Source organism: Cajanus cajan, chromosome 3 (genome assembly GCF_000230855.2).
Source record: "Cajanus cajan strain Asha chromosome 3, NIPB_CcT2T_4, whole genome shotgun sequence".
In the NCBI taxonomy this organism is placed as follows: domain Eukaryota; kingdom Viridiplantae; phylum Streptophyta; class Magnoliopsida; order Fabales; family Fabaceae; genus Cajanus; species Cajanus cajan.
This window is the reverse complement of record NC_138519.1, coordinates 73,079,967-73,097,095: the sequence shown is the minus strand read 5'-3', so window position 1 is coordinate 73,097,095 and position 17,129 is coordinate 73,079,967. Positions and strand designations below refer to the sequence as shown.

At 31.4% G+C, this 17,129-nt stretch overlaps 4 protein-coding genes and 1 non-coding gene across 7 annotated transcripts; 2 read left to right on the top strand and 3 right to left on the bottom strand.

Annotated features, from left to right (window-relative positions):
* Window positions 1-1,411: 1,411 nt before the first annotated feature.
* Window positions 1,412-5,986, bottom strand: PBCP (Protein phosphatase 2C family protein). Of its 3 annotated transcripts, none has more exons than XM_020355371.3 (12): window positions 5,854-5,986; window positions 5,271-5,460; window positions 5,126-5,177; window positions 4,965-5,044; window positions 4,696-4,777; window positions 4,421-4,491; window positions 4,223-4,302; window positions 3,322-3,419; window positions 2,487-2,610; window positions 2,322-2,404; window positions 1,800-1,848; window positions 1,412-1,721 (listed from the first exon to the last, which is right to left on the bottom strand). In XM_020355371.3, exons 2-12 carry the CDS (start codon window positions 5,417-5,419, stop codon window positions 1,669-1,671), a joined length of 921 nt encoding a protein of 306 aa, XP_020210960.1. In that variant the 5' UTR covers window positions 5,420-5,460; window positions 5,854-5,986; the 3' UTR covers window positions 1,412-1,668. The 3 variants fall into 3 exon arrangements, 2 of the variants coding, with proteins under 2 accessions (XP_020210960.1, XP_082927377.1); XR_002239592.3 differs by having other exon boundaries at window positions 1,699-1,721; window positions 2,322-2,399; XM_083071251.1 differs by lacking the exons at window positions 5,271-5,460; window positions 5,854-5,986 and having other exon boundaries at window positions 4,696-4,818; window positions 5,126-5,181.
* On the top strand, window positions 5,550-5,620 carry TRNAG-GCC (transfer RNA glycine (anticodon GCC)). Its single transcript has one exon. It is a non-coding gene; the product is annotated as a tRNA-Gly (tRNA).
* LOC109795840 (uncharacterized) lies at window positions 5,635-6,533 on the top strand. Its single transcript, XM_020355392.3, has 2 exons — window positions 5,635-5,788; window positions 5,876-6,533. The coding sequence occupies exons 1-2, from the start codon at window positions 5,758-5,760 to the stop codon at window positions 6,313-6,315; spliced, it is 471 nt and encodes a 156-aa protein (XP_020210981.1). The 5' UTR covers window positions 5,635-5,757; the 3' UTR covers window positions 6,316-6,533.
* Window positions 6,534-6,645: 112 nt separating this feature from the next.
* On the bottom strand, window positions 6,646-10,776 carry EMB3147 (Acyl-carrier-protein S-malonyltransferase). The gene is made up of 10 exons (XM_020355834.3): window positions 10,391-10,776; window positions 10,235-10,320; window positions 10,057-10,123; window positions 8,438-8,580; window positions 7,959-8,007; window positions 7,721-7,858; window positions 7,541-7,621; window positions 7,285-7,461; window positions 7,123-7,209; window positions 6,646-7,024 (listed from the first exon to the last, which is right to left on the bottom strand). The coding sequence occupies exons 1-10, from the start codon at window positions 10,637-10,639 to the stop codon at window positions 6,962-6,964; spliced, it is 1,140 nt and encodes a 379-aa protein (XP_020211423.1). The 5' UTR covers window positions 10,640-10,776; the 3' UTR covers window positions 6,646-6,961.
* A 2,147-nt stretch (window positions 10,777-12,923) lies between these two features.
* Window positions 12,924-17,105, bottom strand: LOC109800718 (UDP-glycosyltransferase 87A1). The gene is given in 3 exon segments (XM_020361573.3): window positions 12,924-13,496; window positions 13,499-13,900; window positions 16,372-17,105. Coding segments are annotated over 3 exon segments (1,365 nt in total). The 5' UTR covers window positions 16,835-17,105; the 3' UTR covers window positions 12,924-12,996.
* Between the last annotated feature and the right edge of the window lie 24 nt (window positions 17,106-17,129).

The window sequence follows — 17,129 nt, the reverse complement described above, 5'->3', positions numbered from 1 at the left end:
TTGAAGAAGTTAAGAAGGAAAAAGGAAATAAGTACAAGAGTTAATGATGATGTACTTGATTGTGTAAAATAATTTCATATGATCATTTAATCATAATTTTTTATTTATTATAAATAATAAATTTGTTAATTTTATAATATTTTTTTATTAAATTTACACTAATAATGCATTACTGTTAAACTCGTAAGTAAATGACAGTATGTTGCTTAGTTTAAAAATTTCATCATCTCAATGTTTAGCATCTCCAGTAACGAAATTATCTCAGGTGGACTTATTCAAACAATTTTTATGATTAGAAATGGAAAAGTGAAATTCAGAGAACATTTAAAACAAAATAATATTATTTGAATTATTTTTAATTAAGAGTTACACTATTTATACAAAACTATATTTTCCCTTTATATCTTCGTCAGAACAACTATTTGATTTCATTTGTATTCCCTGTTTTGTTTTCACCTTTCTTTGTCGTATCATTTTTCCTACAAAATTTATGGGAAAAATATAATTTTTTCTAATATATATTCTATTAATATTTTTTTTACAATTTGTTAAAAATGAATACAATTTACTCTCAGATTGTGTTTGAATGAGAATTTTAAATAGAGTAATTCTTTTTTTTATAAAGAATTTTAAATGCTTTGGAATGAATTTTTTTTTATGAATTTACAAAAAAAATTGAAATTCTAGCATTTATGAAATTTTTTAAAATAGTAAAATTTTAAATTTCTCCAAAAAAGTTAGAATTTGAAATTTTTCATATTTTTGTTTCTTATTTTACCTATGTATCTTTTATCTCTCTCCTATCTCTTAATTATTGAATATTTAAAAATATTTTTTAAAATTATTAAATATTATCTAATATTAATTTTTAAACTTTTAAGTATTTAAAAATTGACTAATATTTATTTTTATAAAGTTTAATCTTAAAATTTCAAATATATATATATATATATATATGAGGATTCAAACGACATTGATGTAATTTTTACTAAGTATTACACCACTCCATAACTTTATATTAAATATGAATTTTGTAAATCCAATCGTTAGATTGAAAGTTCTTTACTCTTAGATTATATATACAAGATTTTATACTAATCCAAGATGATTTGATACTTCTTTCTTATAGTTCATATTTTATTATATTTTGAAATATATATATATATACACACCAATTTTTACCTATGCTAGAAATTAAATTATCATATCTAAAGTAAGAATTTAAAATTTAAGATATTTGAATTGATTTATCTAAATAAAATATTCAAAGAACGATGGAAATTAAAATTAAAATAATTTAAATTTCAAGTACTTTAAATTTCAAAGATTTCAAAATTTTTAAATTTCTAAAATTCCTTTTGGCTGTTGTTTCCTGATTGTTTTTCTATTATTCACAATCATGCTTCTCCACTGTATCAAAGACAATTCATAGATTTAACATTTCATAAACAAGTATATTTTCAATGAATATATCAGACAGTCTTTCTCAATGCATGAAGCACAACGGCTTCATGGCAAAGCAGGAGCACTTCCATGAATAAATAAACCCTTATTTCTCAGAGCATCACCAAAATTTTGTTGCCGCAGTATAGCAACTCCTGCTCTTGTGATCTCAGCAATCGAATCAGGACTTTGTCTCCTTTCATATGCATGGATATATAGCAAATCTCATGAACTCACAACTTGACCAACTAATACAGTAATATCATCAAGCTTTCCACCTATTAGCAATAGAAAAAGTGAGGTCAGCCACATGCAAGGAGAAATGAGAAGTTGTTTTAGAATATTTTATGAAACACCTGTTAGCTTCATTCCAAGAATCTTCTTCCATAAGGGGGGTTCAAAACCCTGAAAAATTATTAAGAAAACACAAAAGAATAGATGGTTATTACAGTATTGTCAAAGGAATATTTTCCTGGTAAGTTAATAGTTGCAACTCTTTTAAAGAATGAGAAGTGATTTCCCTAATAACAAATTCTTATCCAAAATGAATCAAAAAATAGAAAATTATTCAAGAATGCATCATTTCTATAAAAGACATTAGGTTTAAATACTTATTTAGCCCCTATAGATTCATAAATTTTATCTTTTGATACATATAGTTGAAAATATTTCATTTTAGTTCCTATTCATACTATTTTTTTTATTTTCTTAGTCCCTATCATCTATTGCTGTAGAGATCAAAAGATAAAGTTTATGAAATTATAAGACTAAAAGAAAACAAAAATGGTACAAGAACCATAGGGACCAAATAGATATTTAAACCAAGAAATTATTTCTTGTTAAGCAAAGGAGGTCTAATTACAATCTTCTTTCCTTACCCTAGACCTGGCCTCCAACGAATAGGGAGAGTCAAAATTTGAATCCATTGCATGACTGCTTGCCAAGTTAGCTAATGCCTTTGCTAGCAATAAAATAAATTTCAAATTAGTGAAATTCATATTATCATCAAAATTTCTCAAGCTGATTAATCATGAAGACAATACCAGCCTCAGCAACATCTTTGTATCTAACAATGGTTGGAATAATTTCATGGTCAAAAACATTATCAAAAAGCCCGTCAGATCCCATGACAATGGTGTCTCCTTCTATCAACTCCACATTGCTTACCTGTTTTCCTGCAGAGGTTAGTTAAATAAAATATAACAGAAGAACCACACTTATCTCAACAGGAAAATGAGACTATCCCCTTTAGAAAGTAGTGTATTAAGTTATGACTCATTTAAGGTAACGCATATATTGGCCTTCACCCAATTCAAACCATGATTTAAAATGATAACTACGTGTGGACAATAATATAAAGAGGCTCTGTACCCCCCAAAACTAACAGTTTTACTGATATGTGGAATCAAAAGGCATATATAAGAATACAAATATTGTTCTGTAGTACAAGATTATTCAAGGGGGTACTAAGATTAACTACTCAAGACTCATTTGTTTTAATGTTGAGTAAAATTCATTTTGAACTGTTGCACATGATTGCAATGTATGTCCAAATTAATCTCGACCATAATTTTACACTGAAAATGTATTTTTCATTAGAAACTACAGGAATTGATTTTCCAACGCCAAAACAAATAGGGAATTAGTTATCTGTCTTGCCTGCTTCTTCTCCCCTCTCCTTCCACTTTCTCTTCACTGAGGCAAGTTCAGGACAAGAAAGAAGCACATGCATGACATGGAGTGAGCAATTTGGCATATGAAAAATTAAGTTTTTAAATATTTTTAGAAAACTTGTGCAGTTCAAAGAGTCAAGACAGATAGAGTGCGAAGGGAAAGGAAAGTTAAACAATAGTAGTAGCAACGATTGTTAAATGGTACCGCTGCATCAAGGTATGTTTGGCCAACCCTCTCAGAGCTTAGTTGGAATGGACAGTCAAAGTAGTGTTCTTGCGGAGAAGTGGAAAAAATTACATGACCTGGAAAAGGCACATAAAGAAATTCAAATTCCCAACATTGGTATAAGGAATTGAGTGTTCTAAGTAGGGATGGTAAATGGATGGATCCGATAATTTTTTAGGTGGATCATAATGGATCGCATAAAAAAAATTTATTAATCTATTTAAGTTTATTAAAAATTCACTTAAAAATCTAATTTATTTAAAAGAAAAAATTATCTAATCCATCAATTAACAATTTTTATTTTTGAAATATTTTATTTCTCTTTCTTTTCTTTATAAATCATTACATTCATATATAATTTTTTAAAATTCAATTTTTTTATGTCAAAATAGTCTTATAAGATCTCAATTTAATAAACTTTGGATTTTGAAAAAGTAGTGAATGAATCATTAACCATCAATAAAATTAAATAGGAATTTAATCCATTATTTACTTATAGAGTAAATTATACTTACATTCCCTATATTTTTTCAAGACTTTTAATGAATTTTGTCTTCCCATATTTATTAAAAGTCATGTGTAAATCACATGGCATAAATATGTTAACAAATTTCACGTTGTTTGTAGATTAGGAGGAACAATATAACATTCTTTCAACTTTCAAGAGGTTTCACTATAAGCTTAAAAAACATAAGAATATCGGGTGCAATCTCAAAAAAATAAAGATGTGGGTGTAATTTACTCTTATTTTTATTGTAATGTACTAGAACACTCAGTTCCTTTTGGAGAAAGAAAAGGACAGAAAACAAAATACAATGAGCAAATTTCATTACATCTTTTAGAAAAGATTATGATCAGAAATATAGCACATGATATTTACCATTACGAATGACTTTTAATCCACAGTCCCCAACATTGGCAATCTTCAGAGTCCCATTCTTCTCCAGCATAGCAATGATACTTCTTAGACAAAAAAGCAATGAGGTAATTCGGGTAGAAATAGAAACATCTAAATGCAAGTCAATGTTTGATCATATTTATCCAAATTGGCTATCCAAATAACATAGGATAAACTTACACAGTGGCTGAACCTGTAGAGGAAGTAGCAGCATGTGCCTTCCTTAAAAGAATTCGAGGATCATAGTTCACCTGTTAAATCCATCAATATTGGACATCTTTATGTTGTTAGCAAACAGCATTACATCCATAGAAGCTTTCTTATTGAAATACTGCTCAAAATAGAATGAAAAATAAAAGGTTGAAATTTGAACAAATGAATGTACTTGGAAACCAAAATAATTCTAATTTAGCAAATACTCCTCATCAGAAAGTGTGTTTAGGTTGTTGTCTCACCTCCTCATCTCCTACGAAATTGGAAGCATTAGCAAGCAATTCCCGAGGGAACAACGACGGGTCCACGTCTTCTTCAGCCCAACTGCGACGCATAACAGAAAAGCACCATTTCAGAAAGGGGTTCTGCCATAATTCAATATGAAGCATCACAGCACCATTTAAATTAATAACTAGTCATCAAAATTAAAGCTTTTAATCGTGGGGGTTCTTTCTTATTTGTTTACAAGTCTTCCACTGTGCAAGAATTATAAACTAAGAAAGTAGCATACCCGGAAACACCATCAGCAACAGCAATAACTCCTCCATTATAATTGCTCACAAAGAAAGCATCTTCCCCACCTGTGTTAACCTTTAGAGAGACCAGGACTTAGCAAACAGGACATGTTTTTGTGTCTACAATGATGTTATGGTGCCTTGGTGTGATATGTACCTTTTTTGGATGTGGAATGAGGCAAGTCCCAACACAAAATGACATCTCTGACCTACAACCTCAGCAACACAAACCAAGTCAAGAAAAACATGTTTAAGAAAGCTCCAAAAAAGCATCAAGTATCAGGAAATGAAGGGTAGCTCACCGAATTACAGGGTTAAGCTCTGAAGAGGAAGAAGAGAACACCACTCTCTTCCTCCTCTTAGCGGTTTCATCAATAGCAGATATGGAATGAATTAGTGGTTGAAATTGAAAATGAGAAATCATTGCAGCCCTCAGTATGGGAATTGCCATTGTTTCCCGCTTCAACTTCAACACACACTCTCCTTCACACACTGCAATGAAAATGGACGTTTATCATGATTTTCCTTTTTCCATAATGAACATAGAAATAATAATATTACATTCACCCATATGCCAGCAAGCACCAGTGGTCTAGTGGTAGAATAGTACCCTGCCACGGTACAGACCCGGGTTCGATTCCCGGCTGGTGCAATATTAGTAAGCTTTTGCTTTTTCTTTTTATCTCCAAAATATATATTTTTTTATTTCTGAAGATCTTTCAAAATTTCAGCATTTCTTTCTTCTGTGCGTTCCCTGTATTCATTCACTCTTCACTTTCAAGTCGCAAAATGAACGGTGGCACCATTGATTTTATCGAAGGTAAATGAATTCAGTCGTTATTTTCTCAGGAAAGATGTGTTCAACCGTTTTCGTGAATTGATTACCTCTTCGTTTCGGTGTGCGTAGATAATGGAAACGGAAGCGACTCGGACGCGAATTCCGATGACGCGCCGGAATACTACCAGCCGATATCCGCCGTGGACGACGACGGAAGCTCCGACGGAGAGCACGGCGGTGAGTTCGGGCAGCTGCCGAACGGGTTTGCTGTGCACGGCGTAGCGGAGAACGGGATCTCGTCTCTGGATCTGAGCGACGGCGTAGAGAAGAGCAGCAGCGACGAAGAGGAAGAGGAATTGGACGAGAGGAGCGAAGAGGAAATCGAGAGGGCGCTGAGAGAAGAGGAGAACCGGAGAAACGCGCCGCTCACGGCGGAGAACGCGACGAGAGTGATGGAGGCGATGCGCGGAGTGTCCTTCGTCGGCGTGGTTCCCGATTGGGCAGCACGAGATCCCCATGATCAATGGATCAATCAGCTTCACAGATTGCGAGGATCCTCAAACACTTGAAGGAAAAATTAGTTACTCGATTTCGTGCAATGTTATATTCGTTCCAGTTTTGAACATTTTTCTTGAATGTTGTTTTTTTTTTAACGAAAATTGGATTCCAAATAAAATTTGTTTGAAAATTTTGATCTTATAAACAATTCTGTGTTGAAATTTGATGTCAAAGGTACTTGAAAATTGTTTTTACTAGAGTCATGTTTGGGTGTATTACTATTTTCTCATTGGAAATGCCTATTGAAGATTTTTCAAAGTTCAAACAAATTAATGTATGAACCGCGGGGTCTTGGTTTCTAAATTGATAAGCCTTATAAATTCTACCGGCAATGACACGTGTATGGGAAATATTGTTTCTTTCAATTATTGTGAAGCCTACGTAAAGGCTAAAAGTAAAAGCCATGTTTGGTACAGAGAAGCATAGAGCTTAGTTAACTCCCAAGACACATTTTATAAGATTACAAAAAAAGAAAATTCTAGGGCCGAGTACAATCACTTATCTAACTCGTACATAATAATGTCAATTCGTGAATTATAATTTAACTTCAAAACTGGCACTAAAATCTGAATGTAGCTGCTCCTTGCTCTGAAAAAATGTTATATATTAGTTTTGTTCATTGGAAGCCGCAGAAGGAGCAAGGTACATTTTGCCTTCTTAAGCACCAATATTTTCAACATCAGCGCCTTTGTCCATTCTTTTGATGATTCCAGCAATAACCTGAAATAAGTCCAGAAAAACAAAATTTAGCGGATTTAAGACACTAGAGGACTCAACTTACAATGCTAAGAAGCATATGGTTTATATAAATTTACTACCTTTCCGGGACCCAGTTCATAGCTTTTCTTCAGACCCCTGTTTTGAAGAGTCTTCACTGTTGTTTCCCATTGAACCGGTGAAGTAGCCTGCAAATTGCATAGCAGATGCAATTATTTTCCATTCATGTCTGTGTTGGAAAGAAACAAGTATCAGCAGCATACCTGACGTGCCAATATCTTCTTTATTGTGTCGGGATCTGTATGTGGCTGTGCATTCACATTGGAGATGACTGGTATTCTTGGGGTTCTGATTTCTGTTGCTGCCAATGCTGCTTCCAATCTTGACACAGCTGGTTCCATAAAGCTAGTGTGGAAAGCACCAGCAACAGCTAGGCGCACCTGCCACACAGAGGCAAAGACATTATTTCTTTGAGGGAAGGTGGCATTCCAAGGAGAAAGACTAGGGGCAAAGACATACTGTCATTCGAGCCTTGAAAGATTTTGCCTTGGATTCCAGCACTTCTACTCCTTTTAATCCTCCAGAGACAGCATAGTTTCCCTACCAAAACACAACACATTGCAAAGAAGCTACTGGTTATAAAATCTAGAAACAAATTTTTGCTAGGCTTGTAAAAAGGTAGATTCACAAGAAACTTACTGGACACAGGAAATTTGCAATCTGAACCTTCTCAGCTTCAGGAACTTCCTGATTGGCTGCATCACACAATTGTTGGACCTTCTCTGAATCCAGTCCTATCACACTAACCATGGCACTTTTAGCAGCATCAGCAGCATCCTGGAAAAAGAACAAAATTTATTACAAATTAGTATTCAAACAAGTTGATGTAAGTCAAACAAAAAAAAAAAAAAAAAAACAGCTACCAGATATTGCTTACCTGCATGGCCTCACCCCTTAGTTTGACCAACTTGAGTCCGTCTTCAAAGCTTAAAAAGTTAAATTAAATACAAAATTACAGAGGTTAGATAATTGTTCCTTTCCTCATTTGCTCAAGCTGATAAATAATGATTCTAAACTTCTTATAGATGGATAATTTACCCATAGACTACAAACAATAAGTCTGAGATTTGAAGCAAATAGCAAACTTTAAATCAATCATTCACATTCAGAAAACCCATGGTTGGGTCATTCACTCATTAACTATCCAGTTGATTTCTTACTTTCTAAACTATGACACATTAGTGTCATGACTAAAGGACAAATTCCATAATTACTTATTAATTTATTATGCTTTTATTTTTGTGAGGATTTCTTTATAAATCATGGGGATAAATATGGAAAAAAAAAATTAGGGAATGAGAGGGAACGCAATATAAAAGTAATTGTAATAAATAGTAATTAATTTTGGCAACTCACCTGAAAGCCCCAGCAAATGCTAGAGCAGTATACTCTCCCAGGCTTAAACCACATGTAACATCAACTGAGTCAATAATCTGCTGGCCTCCTTCACGTGCACGAAGCAGCTCTACAGCAGCAAGACTTGTGACATAAATAGCAGGCTGAAGAAGCAGAGAATCAAACAGTAAACATTGCATCTATGACAATCTTTATAAACAACAGAAAGTTCATGAACAGAATTATGTATTGGTACTAGTATAATATCATAACCAGAAAAGATGTTTATAGCTAAAATACAGTTGTTTACTTCTTCATTTCTTTTCCCTTTTTCTATTTAAAGAATCTTGAATAAAAAAACAAAGGAGGAATAAGGCCTGGTGAGGAGGAAATTGAATGCTTAAGTGCAACTAGACTAGTAAAGTGACCCAAGTGAGTTACAGCACCAGGACTTGTATTTCCTTTCAGAAGTTAACAGCATAGGTTTCTTATTCAACATTTGCATATTTTTTAATTTGGTCAAACATAACTGCAAAGTGCACCGATTCAGAAGTGATCCACCAGAAGTATTTTCCTTTCTACTTTCAATCATTAAATTGAAATTGCCTTGATCACTTATTTTGCATATAAGCCAACTCCATAGCATTCTACTATATTGGACTCTTTTTTTTTATTTATAAACAAATGTTAGTAATTAGTATGTTATGTTAGTCCAGAGGATTCGAACCCACACCACCCCTTACGCCCCTCCCCCCAAATCACCAAACCACCTTATCACTCCAGTTAGTAGGGGGGATTCTACTATATTGGGCTGATCTTCAGTTTTAAACATATCTTTATTAGATTAATCGCTGAGTCACAAATGGCATGCAAATTACCAGCACATTCTATATACCATTTATACACATAAAACATATACTTGCTGTTTGAGTTTCAAGCAAGAGCAGCCCAAGGACTCTTTCCTAACTGAAGGTTATCTTTAAACAATAAATAATTAGTACATAAATATAATATGCAGCTTATTCTGAGTTAAATGATAATCAATATTAAAAGGCTTTTAATAGAATAAAAAATCAGTAGAACATTATAGAAGTATTTTTTTTATGTCCTCTGCTGTCCATTTTTACCTGAAAACTATGTGAGAGGGGGAGGGGGAAATGGAATACAATTACTACACCATTATTTAGATATTTTATAGCAGAACAGAGCAAAGTTTCCATTCAATTTTTTTGGTGTACAATGGCAGTAACAAAGTTAAAATCTAGAACCTCGTAATAACTATTCAAACTTGTCATTATTAGGCTGACCCTAATGGTTTCAAAGTTTCCATTCAATCAATTGTAAGCGAATGGAAAGATAATTAATGAAAATAATAAACAATAAGTTAGTTTCATCCTATATCTCCCAAATCGGGCAGCATTAGATGGAATGATACGTAATAGATTTCATGAGCTTCCAATCCATTCCATTGTATCATAAACAATCCAAACCATATAAACTAGCATCGTTCTACTCCATTTCCCTCTGCTCTATCAAACCAAACATAACCTCAGTCCTTAGTCAAGTAAAAATAGCCAATCCTAGATTGCCAGTTATACTAAACAGAACACATAATTTAACAAAAGAATCGAAGAACAAACCTGGCTAATAACAGTCGAATCAAGCTTTTCTTTGGGCCCATTGACGCATACATCAAGAAGATCAAACCTGAAATCAGAAAGCACATCATATTAGCAACAACACAAAAAACCCAAAACGCTTATAAAATTAAGGTGGCAAGTCGCAAGTCGCAAGTCGCAAGTGGTAAGTGGTAAGTACCCCAATATCTGATTGGCCTTGCTGAACAAACCCGCAGCAGCAGGCACATTCTGAGCTTCCTTCCCCATTCCAACAGCTTGGGCGCCCTGCAATCACGGAAACAGCACTAGTCGATGTGGGATTCCCAGAAAACAGTGGAACAGAGGAATGGCGTACCTGGCCGGGGAAGAGGAAGGAAGTGGAGGCCTTGTAATCGGCGAAGAGAGCGTTGTGAAGGGAGGCCTGAGATCCGGCGGAGAGGGACATGGAAACCCTAGATCGAGGGAGAGAGAGGGTGGCTCCGGCATCGGCGGAAGGGGCGAGGAAGGGAGCGGAAGGGAGAGCGAGGGAGGGAGCCATGGCGGAGAGCGGAGTCGTAGAAGAAGTGGTGCGAAGGAAAAGGGAATGGTGAATCAGAGCTTGCATTTCATATGTGTGAAGGCGGAGAATACAACACAAGACGTTAGACGCTGTTTGTTTAGTTATTAGAAATTTCGCCTTTCGAAACGGCCTACTACTTCACTGCTATCATCACCCATCTTCATCATACTCATAACTCATAAGCTGGATGACCACAACTAGGCAAACCAAACTAAATAAATAAATAAAAAATCCAAATTATCATGTTATTACTAACAGCTTAATTTAATTTATTTTATTTTATTATATTATTGTACAAAATATTTACCTATTTTATTGATGACAGATCTTTTGCTTAAGATAAGAGCCTGGTTGACCATCTTTAGAAAGTTATCTCCTCTCAATTACATTATTTTTATATACTAAACATGAATATGAAATCTTTCTTAAAGAGATCGAGTTCAATATTAATGAACCAACTGCTTAATTTATAAATAAAAAAATTACATATTTTTATAAAAATATTAAATATATATTTTACAACTAAACATATAAATTAACTCGTATCAAGTTGTGTTACAATATATATATATATATATATATATATATATATATATATATATAAAAAGAGGGTTTAAATGATATTAGTGTAATTTTTATTAAGTATTACACTATTTAATAATTTAATATTAAATATAAATTTTGTAAATTTAATCATTAGATTGAAAGTTTTTCACTCTTAAATCATATACACAAAATTTTATATTAATTCAAGATTTGATATTTTATTCTTATAAAACAAATTTAACGTAATATATATATTTCAAAATATATTAAAATATGAACACTTTGATTATCTTTTATGTTGTTGTTCAATTTTAACAAAATTTGATAAAAACATAATATGAAAATTATTATTTTCTAAAGGAATTAAATTAATCGATAAACAACATATGTTATGTGTTTTGATTCACATTTGTAACTTACTAACATAATTAAAAATAAATAAATAAATGCTATCGTAGATTTAAAACTTGATCTACTCATTTAAAACTTTTAATTTAATGATTAAATTCTTAAGATTCAACATAAATTATGAGTTATTTAATCAAGTATAATTTGACCAAGAATTACATTATATAACTAAATTCCTTCTATGTCTTTGTGTGTGTGATAAAAGTTTAAATAATTGTTTATTTGAAAATTTAAATAATTGATTTTCAGTAATAGGAAGACAAATGGCATTATTTTATGAGGACAAATTCTAAAGCATGTTTTTGATGTCTCTTATCTCTTCTCAATTTCTCTTAAATCAAACATCTTTATTTCTATTATATCTCTCAATTATTTCCATCCACCATATTTCTCACATATTTTTTCCTTTCTACCAAACAAACCTTTAAAGATGTGCTTAAATTTTTTTCTTTTATAAAAGTAAAAAAATTAAGGGTGGTGGAGTCTTTTTTACATGTTCATGTTTTTGTTTATACTTCCTTCGTCACAAAACACTTTTTGAGTGAGCCCATCATCAAATGCTCATTTTTCTCCTCTCTTCTAATTGAACCAAACAAAAGAATATTTTATCTTCTTTCTCCCCTCTCCTTTCTGTTTTATCTTTCTTGCAACCAAACACAATGTTAGCATGCAAAAATAAACTACTCCAACCTAACTTGCTTTCAATTTATTTAAAGATGATTTCGATTTGAATCTATTTTGATATTGGATTAAAAATCTCAATAAACCGAGCTAACTTTGGTGAGTTGTGGATTAAATTGAGTTCACTTGTTGATATTTTAAAAATAAAAAAAGGTTATAAAAATATGGGTGATTATTCATAAGTTGATCCACTAAATAAATAATTTTAATGAGTCATATCACTAAATTAGAAGTGATATTCATTAAATAGTACACTAGATTAACAAAATTTGTGATTTCAAATATTTTCTTTTTGTCAATAATAAAGAGAGTATTAGAAAAATATCGTTAACATTTTTCTAAAAATTATCATCATAAATTGAATAAATACAAGGTAAAATAGTAAAATAATATGAAATTCATAATAGTATACAAAATATTATATTCAACAAAACATTATTTAACCAAAATCTATCAAAATATTAAGAAAAAAAAAGTACAATTTGGAGGGTCAATCTTACTCATCCTTTGAACCATGAGATGGTTGAAATCATGTAAGATAAATTATACTAGTTGAAAGGTTGAACCACTCACTTTGTCGGGTAAATGAATTGCCATATTCAACTTATTTTGATATCTTCATAAACATTATATGTGATAACATTATGGTCTAAGGTGAAAGAAAAAAGATTGAAAATATTAAGCAAATACAAACTAACCAAAAAAACACACTGTTGGTCTTTATTGAATCATTGTCACTCAATACAAGAAATTCATCATATGTCAATTCAATTAAGATTATCAATACCATTTTGAATTTGAGCTATATTTGATCCACTTTGGACTATATTCTTCAAAAAGGCTTTAATATTGGTTTCAGATGACCCATTCTTGGAAACTGCCATCTGAGCCATATGTTGAAGCTCCTTAGCTTTCTTCCTTATATCTCTACCAACATCACTATCCAATTGCATGAATTTCCTAAGCAACATGGCTATCTCATCTCTTTTCACCAAAGTGTCCAACTTATCATCCTTCTTCACCCTCCACCCAACCTTCCAATCCTCCACTATGATCTTACTAATCAATGGTTGATCCAAGGCAATTGGGAAGGTCAAAAAAGGCACACCAGCAAAAACACCCTCTATAACAGAATTCCACCCACAATGTGTCCAATAACCCCCTATAGAAGGATGCAACAACACCCTCAATTGGTCACACCATGCAACAATCAACCCCAAGTGCCCACAAATCTCTTTCAACCTTGGATTCTCCTCCCCACGTGTCCCCAAAAGAATCTAACCTTGCTATCATGCAAAGCATTAGCAATTTCATCCATTTGTGTGTTTGAGATAGAGAGGTAGCTTCCATATGAGATGTACAAAACAGAACCCTTTGGTTGGTGATCTAGCCAATCCATGTAACCATGGTTATCACCATTGGTGTGAAATGAAATTTCTTTGACACTAAAATAAGGTATATTTGGGCCAATAGTGTAAATTGGTATCGAGAACGTTGCTTTCAAGGCATCAACTACTTGGGGTTCCAACTCATAGATTGAAGGTAATAACAAGTACTGTGCTTTATGAAGCCACTCACAACTCTTCAAAGCCCATTGTAAAATTTGACGATTGTTCTCATCGAGAAGAGGAATATCCGCTTGACGAATCCAAGAAATGGAAGGAATATAATCTATAGGTTTTCAACATTTAAAAAATGTGTTGCCTTAGTGAAGGCCATGATAAGAGAGATCGATACTAAAATATAAAGGATAGACTTATATATGTTTCGAGTATTTGCAAATATAGTCTTGTTTTGTATTTTTTTTTTTTTTTTTTTGTAAAATATTGTCATTCTTAGACATGTTCTTAGTCTTTTTTAGTTCTTTTTATAATATTAAATTTGAACTAAGCAAATATTAAAAACTATTATTCCATTATAATAAAAGTATTAACAAATATAATTAAAGTTTATATAGATGAAAAATTGAAAATGTTATTCACTTTTCTTCTCCGAAAATTACGTAATTACTATGGTAGTGGTGAAATTAAACCATGACTTGCTGTAAATTTTGTCTCAAATGTTTATAATTATTATAATATAATGATATTCACTTTTCATTTCATAGTTTTATATTATTATTTTTTTATCTATTATTATAAGAGTTTAGTGATTATGTACTAATACTGTACATTATACTTTTAATTAATTAAAAATAATTATTGATCAATTTTTAATTATTTATTATAAAAGTAAATAAGTTTATCATAATTATTTATTATTTATTAGGATAAATAATTTATTATTTATTGATAATATAAAACTACTTTATATTATTTGTATATTTTTTTCTTTTGTAAAAATAGAAAAGATTACAAAAATAGTTGTAATGAGGATTGAATCTAGGTCCTCGTACTTTTAACTACCTCAACCCCTCCTCACCCAACCAGTCTATTTTCTCGTACTTATTCATTAATCGCAAAATTATTATGCTTTAATTTCAGATTAGAAAATCACCACACTAATTTTTATATATATATATATATATATATATATATATATAAATTCTCAAAATTAAATGTAGATTCTGATTTTTTTATTTAATTCTAAATTTTTTTTATATTTTTTAAAATATATAGAAAGATAAGAAATATTTTCTCCTAGTAGTATATATATGAATTATGACGTACTAGGATTTATCTAAATTATAAGAAGTTAACTAAATTATAAGGAGTTAAAATAATATACATAAGAATATAAGTTTGAACTTTAGTATTGTTTTTATAATTTTTATTAATAAAAAATTGTATATATGGAGTATAAATTAAAAAATATAAAAGTATTAATCAATATTTAATTATATATTATGCCTTTATATCCTAATACACTTATTAATATTTGTAAAAAAATTATTCTGAAACAATAAAAATAAGAAACAAACTTATATTGGTTTTTTTTTTTTAAAAAAAAGAAGAAACTAATACGGCTATTTTGCAAATATTTGTGGTTTGCTCATTTTTTCTTTTGTTGTTGAACTTTGAAGTGGATCTAGATTCTTCTCCTGTTTCAAATAAATTACTGTATTATATTTAACTTTTTCAAAAAAGATACTTTTTATTCGTGTACTACAAAATTCTTTGCCAACACGAATTCGTATTAGATATAGGAATGTGACAGGTATTAGCCATGCGCTGTCTCATTTTTTTTGGCACATGCGCACTGTCTCAATTTAAACAGAATTGTGACAAAATTAACATTTTAATTGCTACCTCATTTCTATATTTAGATTTTTTTAGTTTTTTATTTTAAATAAATAATAATCTAAAATTTTAGAGTCGATGGATATTTTAAAATATATTTTATTTAATATTCAATATTAATGATAAAAACATTAATGATTTATATATATATATTAAATGAGTTTTATTAATATCTAAAAATATGAGAAAAATAAATAATATTTTTATTAAATGAGGTTAAAAGTAATAACTATTATCCTATGTTTTAAAGACATATTAATTAATGGATACTGTTAAAAAAGACATTAATTAATGAATAAAAATTAAAGTCATGCATCTCATTATGATTTTTAATAAAAGTTTTATATGATTTATTTTATAACAAGATAATAGTTAGTCAAATTCCTAAAAATTTAAAACCATTTTCATAAAAAAAAACGTAATATTCATTATTATTAATACATCTCAATTACTCATTACCTCATTTTAATTCAATATTTTTATTTTATTTTTATTAAAGATTAATAGAAGAAAAAAAAGTAGTCTATACCCGCAGGAATAATATATATAAAAAAAAATTACATTTGACATCGACCAAAATACGTAATGTATAATAAATTTAATAATTTTTATAAAAACTATTTGATAGTAATATATAACATGATTTTTAATTAGCTAACTAGCTAAAAGAATTTTAACATCATATATTAAACACTATAATTGATAAATAAAATAAAATAAAATAAAAATAAACTCACCTCAACTCTCTGTTTACTTGAAGAATAAATAATAAAGTGATTGGTCTTTATTTAATAAAATTTACTATAAAAAGATGCATGTGAGTGGTTTAGTGTATTACTAACGTATGAATGAGATATGGAAAATGCACGTTGAAGTTGTAAAGAATTTTGGATCCTCACTCACCAAAGAACGAGTTTTGGCCACCGCGCTGGTTCCGTTGGAAAATATGGAAGTATAGCAGCCACAGCTCCGACGGCGTGGTTGTCCAGAAGGCGGCCACCGGGATCTTCCTCCGGTTGGCGACGGCGACGGCCCAGAAGAGAAAGGCGTCGCAGATGAGGAACGTGGGCGGCGGTTGAAGGCGGCGGAGGAGGTCCTCGAGCGGCGCCTCCATCTGAGTCATGACGGCGTGGACGACGTCGCCGAGGGTGTTGGCGGCGGAGGCGAGGTCGGGGAGCGAGGCGAGGGTTATGTTGTTGTGCGGTTTGGGTTGGGCGGCGGTGGTGGCGAGCCAGTGTTGTGTGACGACGAAGGTGACGTGGATGTTGGTGTTCTTGGACACGAGGATCTTGCTCATGTTCATCATGGGGTTTATGTGGCCCCAAGATGGGTACGGCACCACCACCACGTGAGACTCGACCTCCATCGATATATCACTCAGAAAGAGAGAGAGACTGATAACTATCTTTGTTGTGTGAAATTTCTAGCACACAGTTTCATATATTTATAGAAAATTAAGAATGCACAGAACTCCGTTGGTAATACTTTTATCACTTTCCGAGCTTCATTAGGTTAATCTGCATTATACACACGCAATCTTTCAAAGAAATTAAAAACAAAAGATTTCAAATAAATGTTGTGTTGATTTTTAATGTAATATTAATTATATTGTTATTAATTTAAAATTAATAATGAATAATTCTAAAAATATTTTGTACGCT

Bases quoted from the DNA above. Each gene is read 5' to 3' on its own strand.
- PBCP (XM_020355371.3), bottom strand. From the start codon at position 5,419: ATGGCAATTCCCATACTGAGGGCTGCAATGATTTCTCATTTTCAATTT. The intron at 2,405-2,486 runs GTATTGTCTTCA...TTTTATTGCTAG, and splicing joins CAAAGATGTTGCTGAGGCTG to CAAAGGCATTAGCTAACTTG. The intron at 1,722-1,799 runs GTGTTTCATAAA...TATTGCTAATAG, and splicing joins TCTTGGAATGAAGCTAACAG to GTGGAAAGCTTGATGATATT.
- LOC109795840 (XM_020355392.3), top strand. From the start codon at position 5,758: ATGAACGGTGGCACCATTGATTTTATCGAAG. The intron at 5,789-5,875 runs GTAAATGAATTC...CGGTGTGCGTAG, and splicing joins CACCATTGATTTTATCGAAG to ATAATGGAAACGGAAGCGAC.
- EMB3147 (XM_020355834.3), bottom strand. From the start codon at position 10,639: ATGCAAGCTCTGATTCACCATTCCCTTTTCCTTCGCACCACTTCTTCT. The intron at 10,321-10,390 runs GTACGCCATTCC...CCGTGATTGCAG, and splicing joins CCTTCCTCTTCCCCGGCCAG to GGCGCCCAAGCTGTTGGAAT. The intron at 7,025-7,122 runs GTAGTAAATTTA...GACTTATTTCAG, and splicing joins ATGAACTGGGTCCCGGAAAG to GTTATTGCTGGAATCATCAA.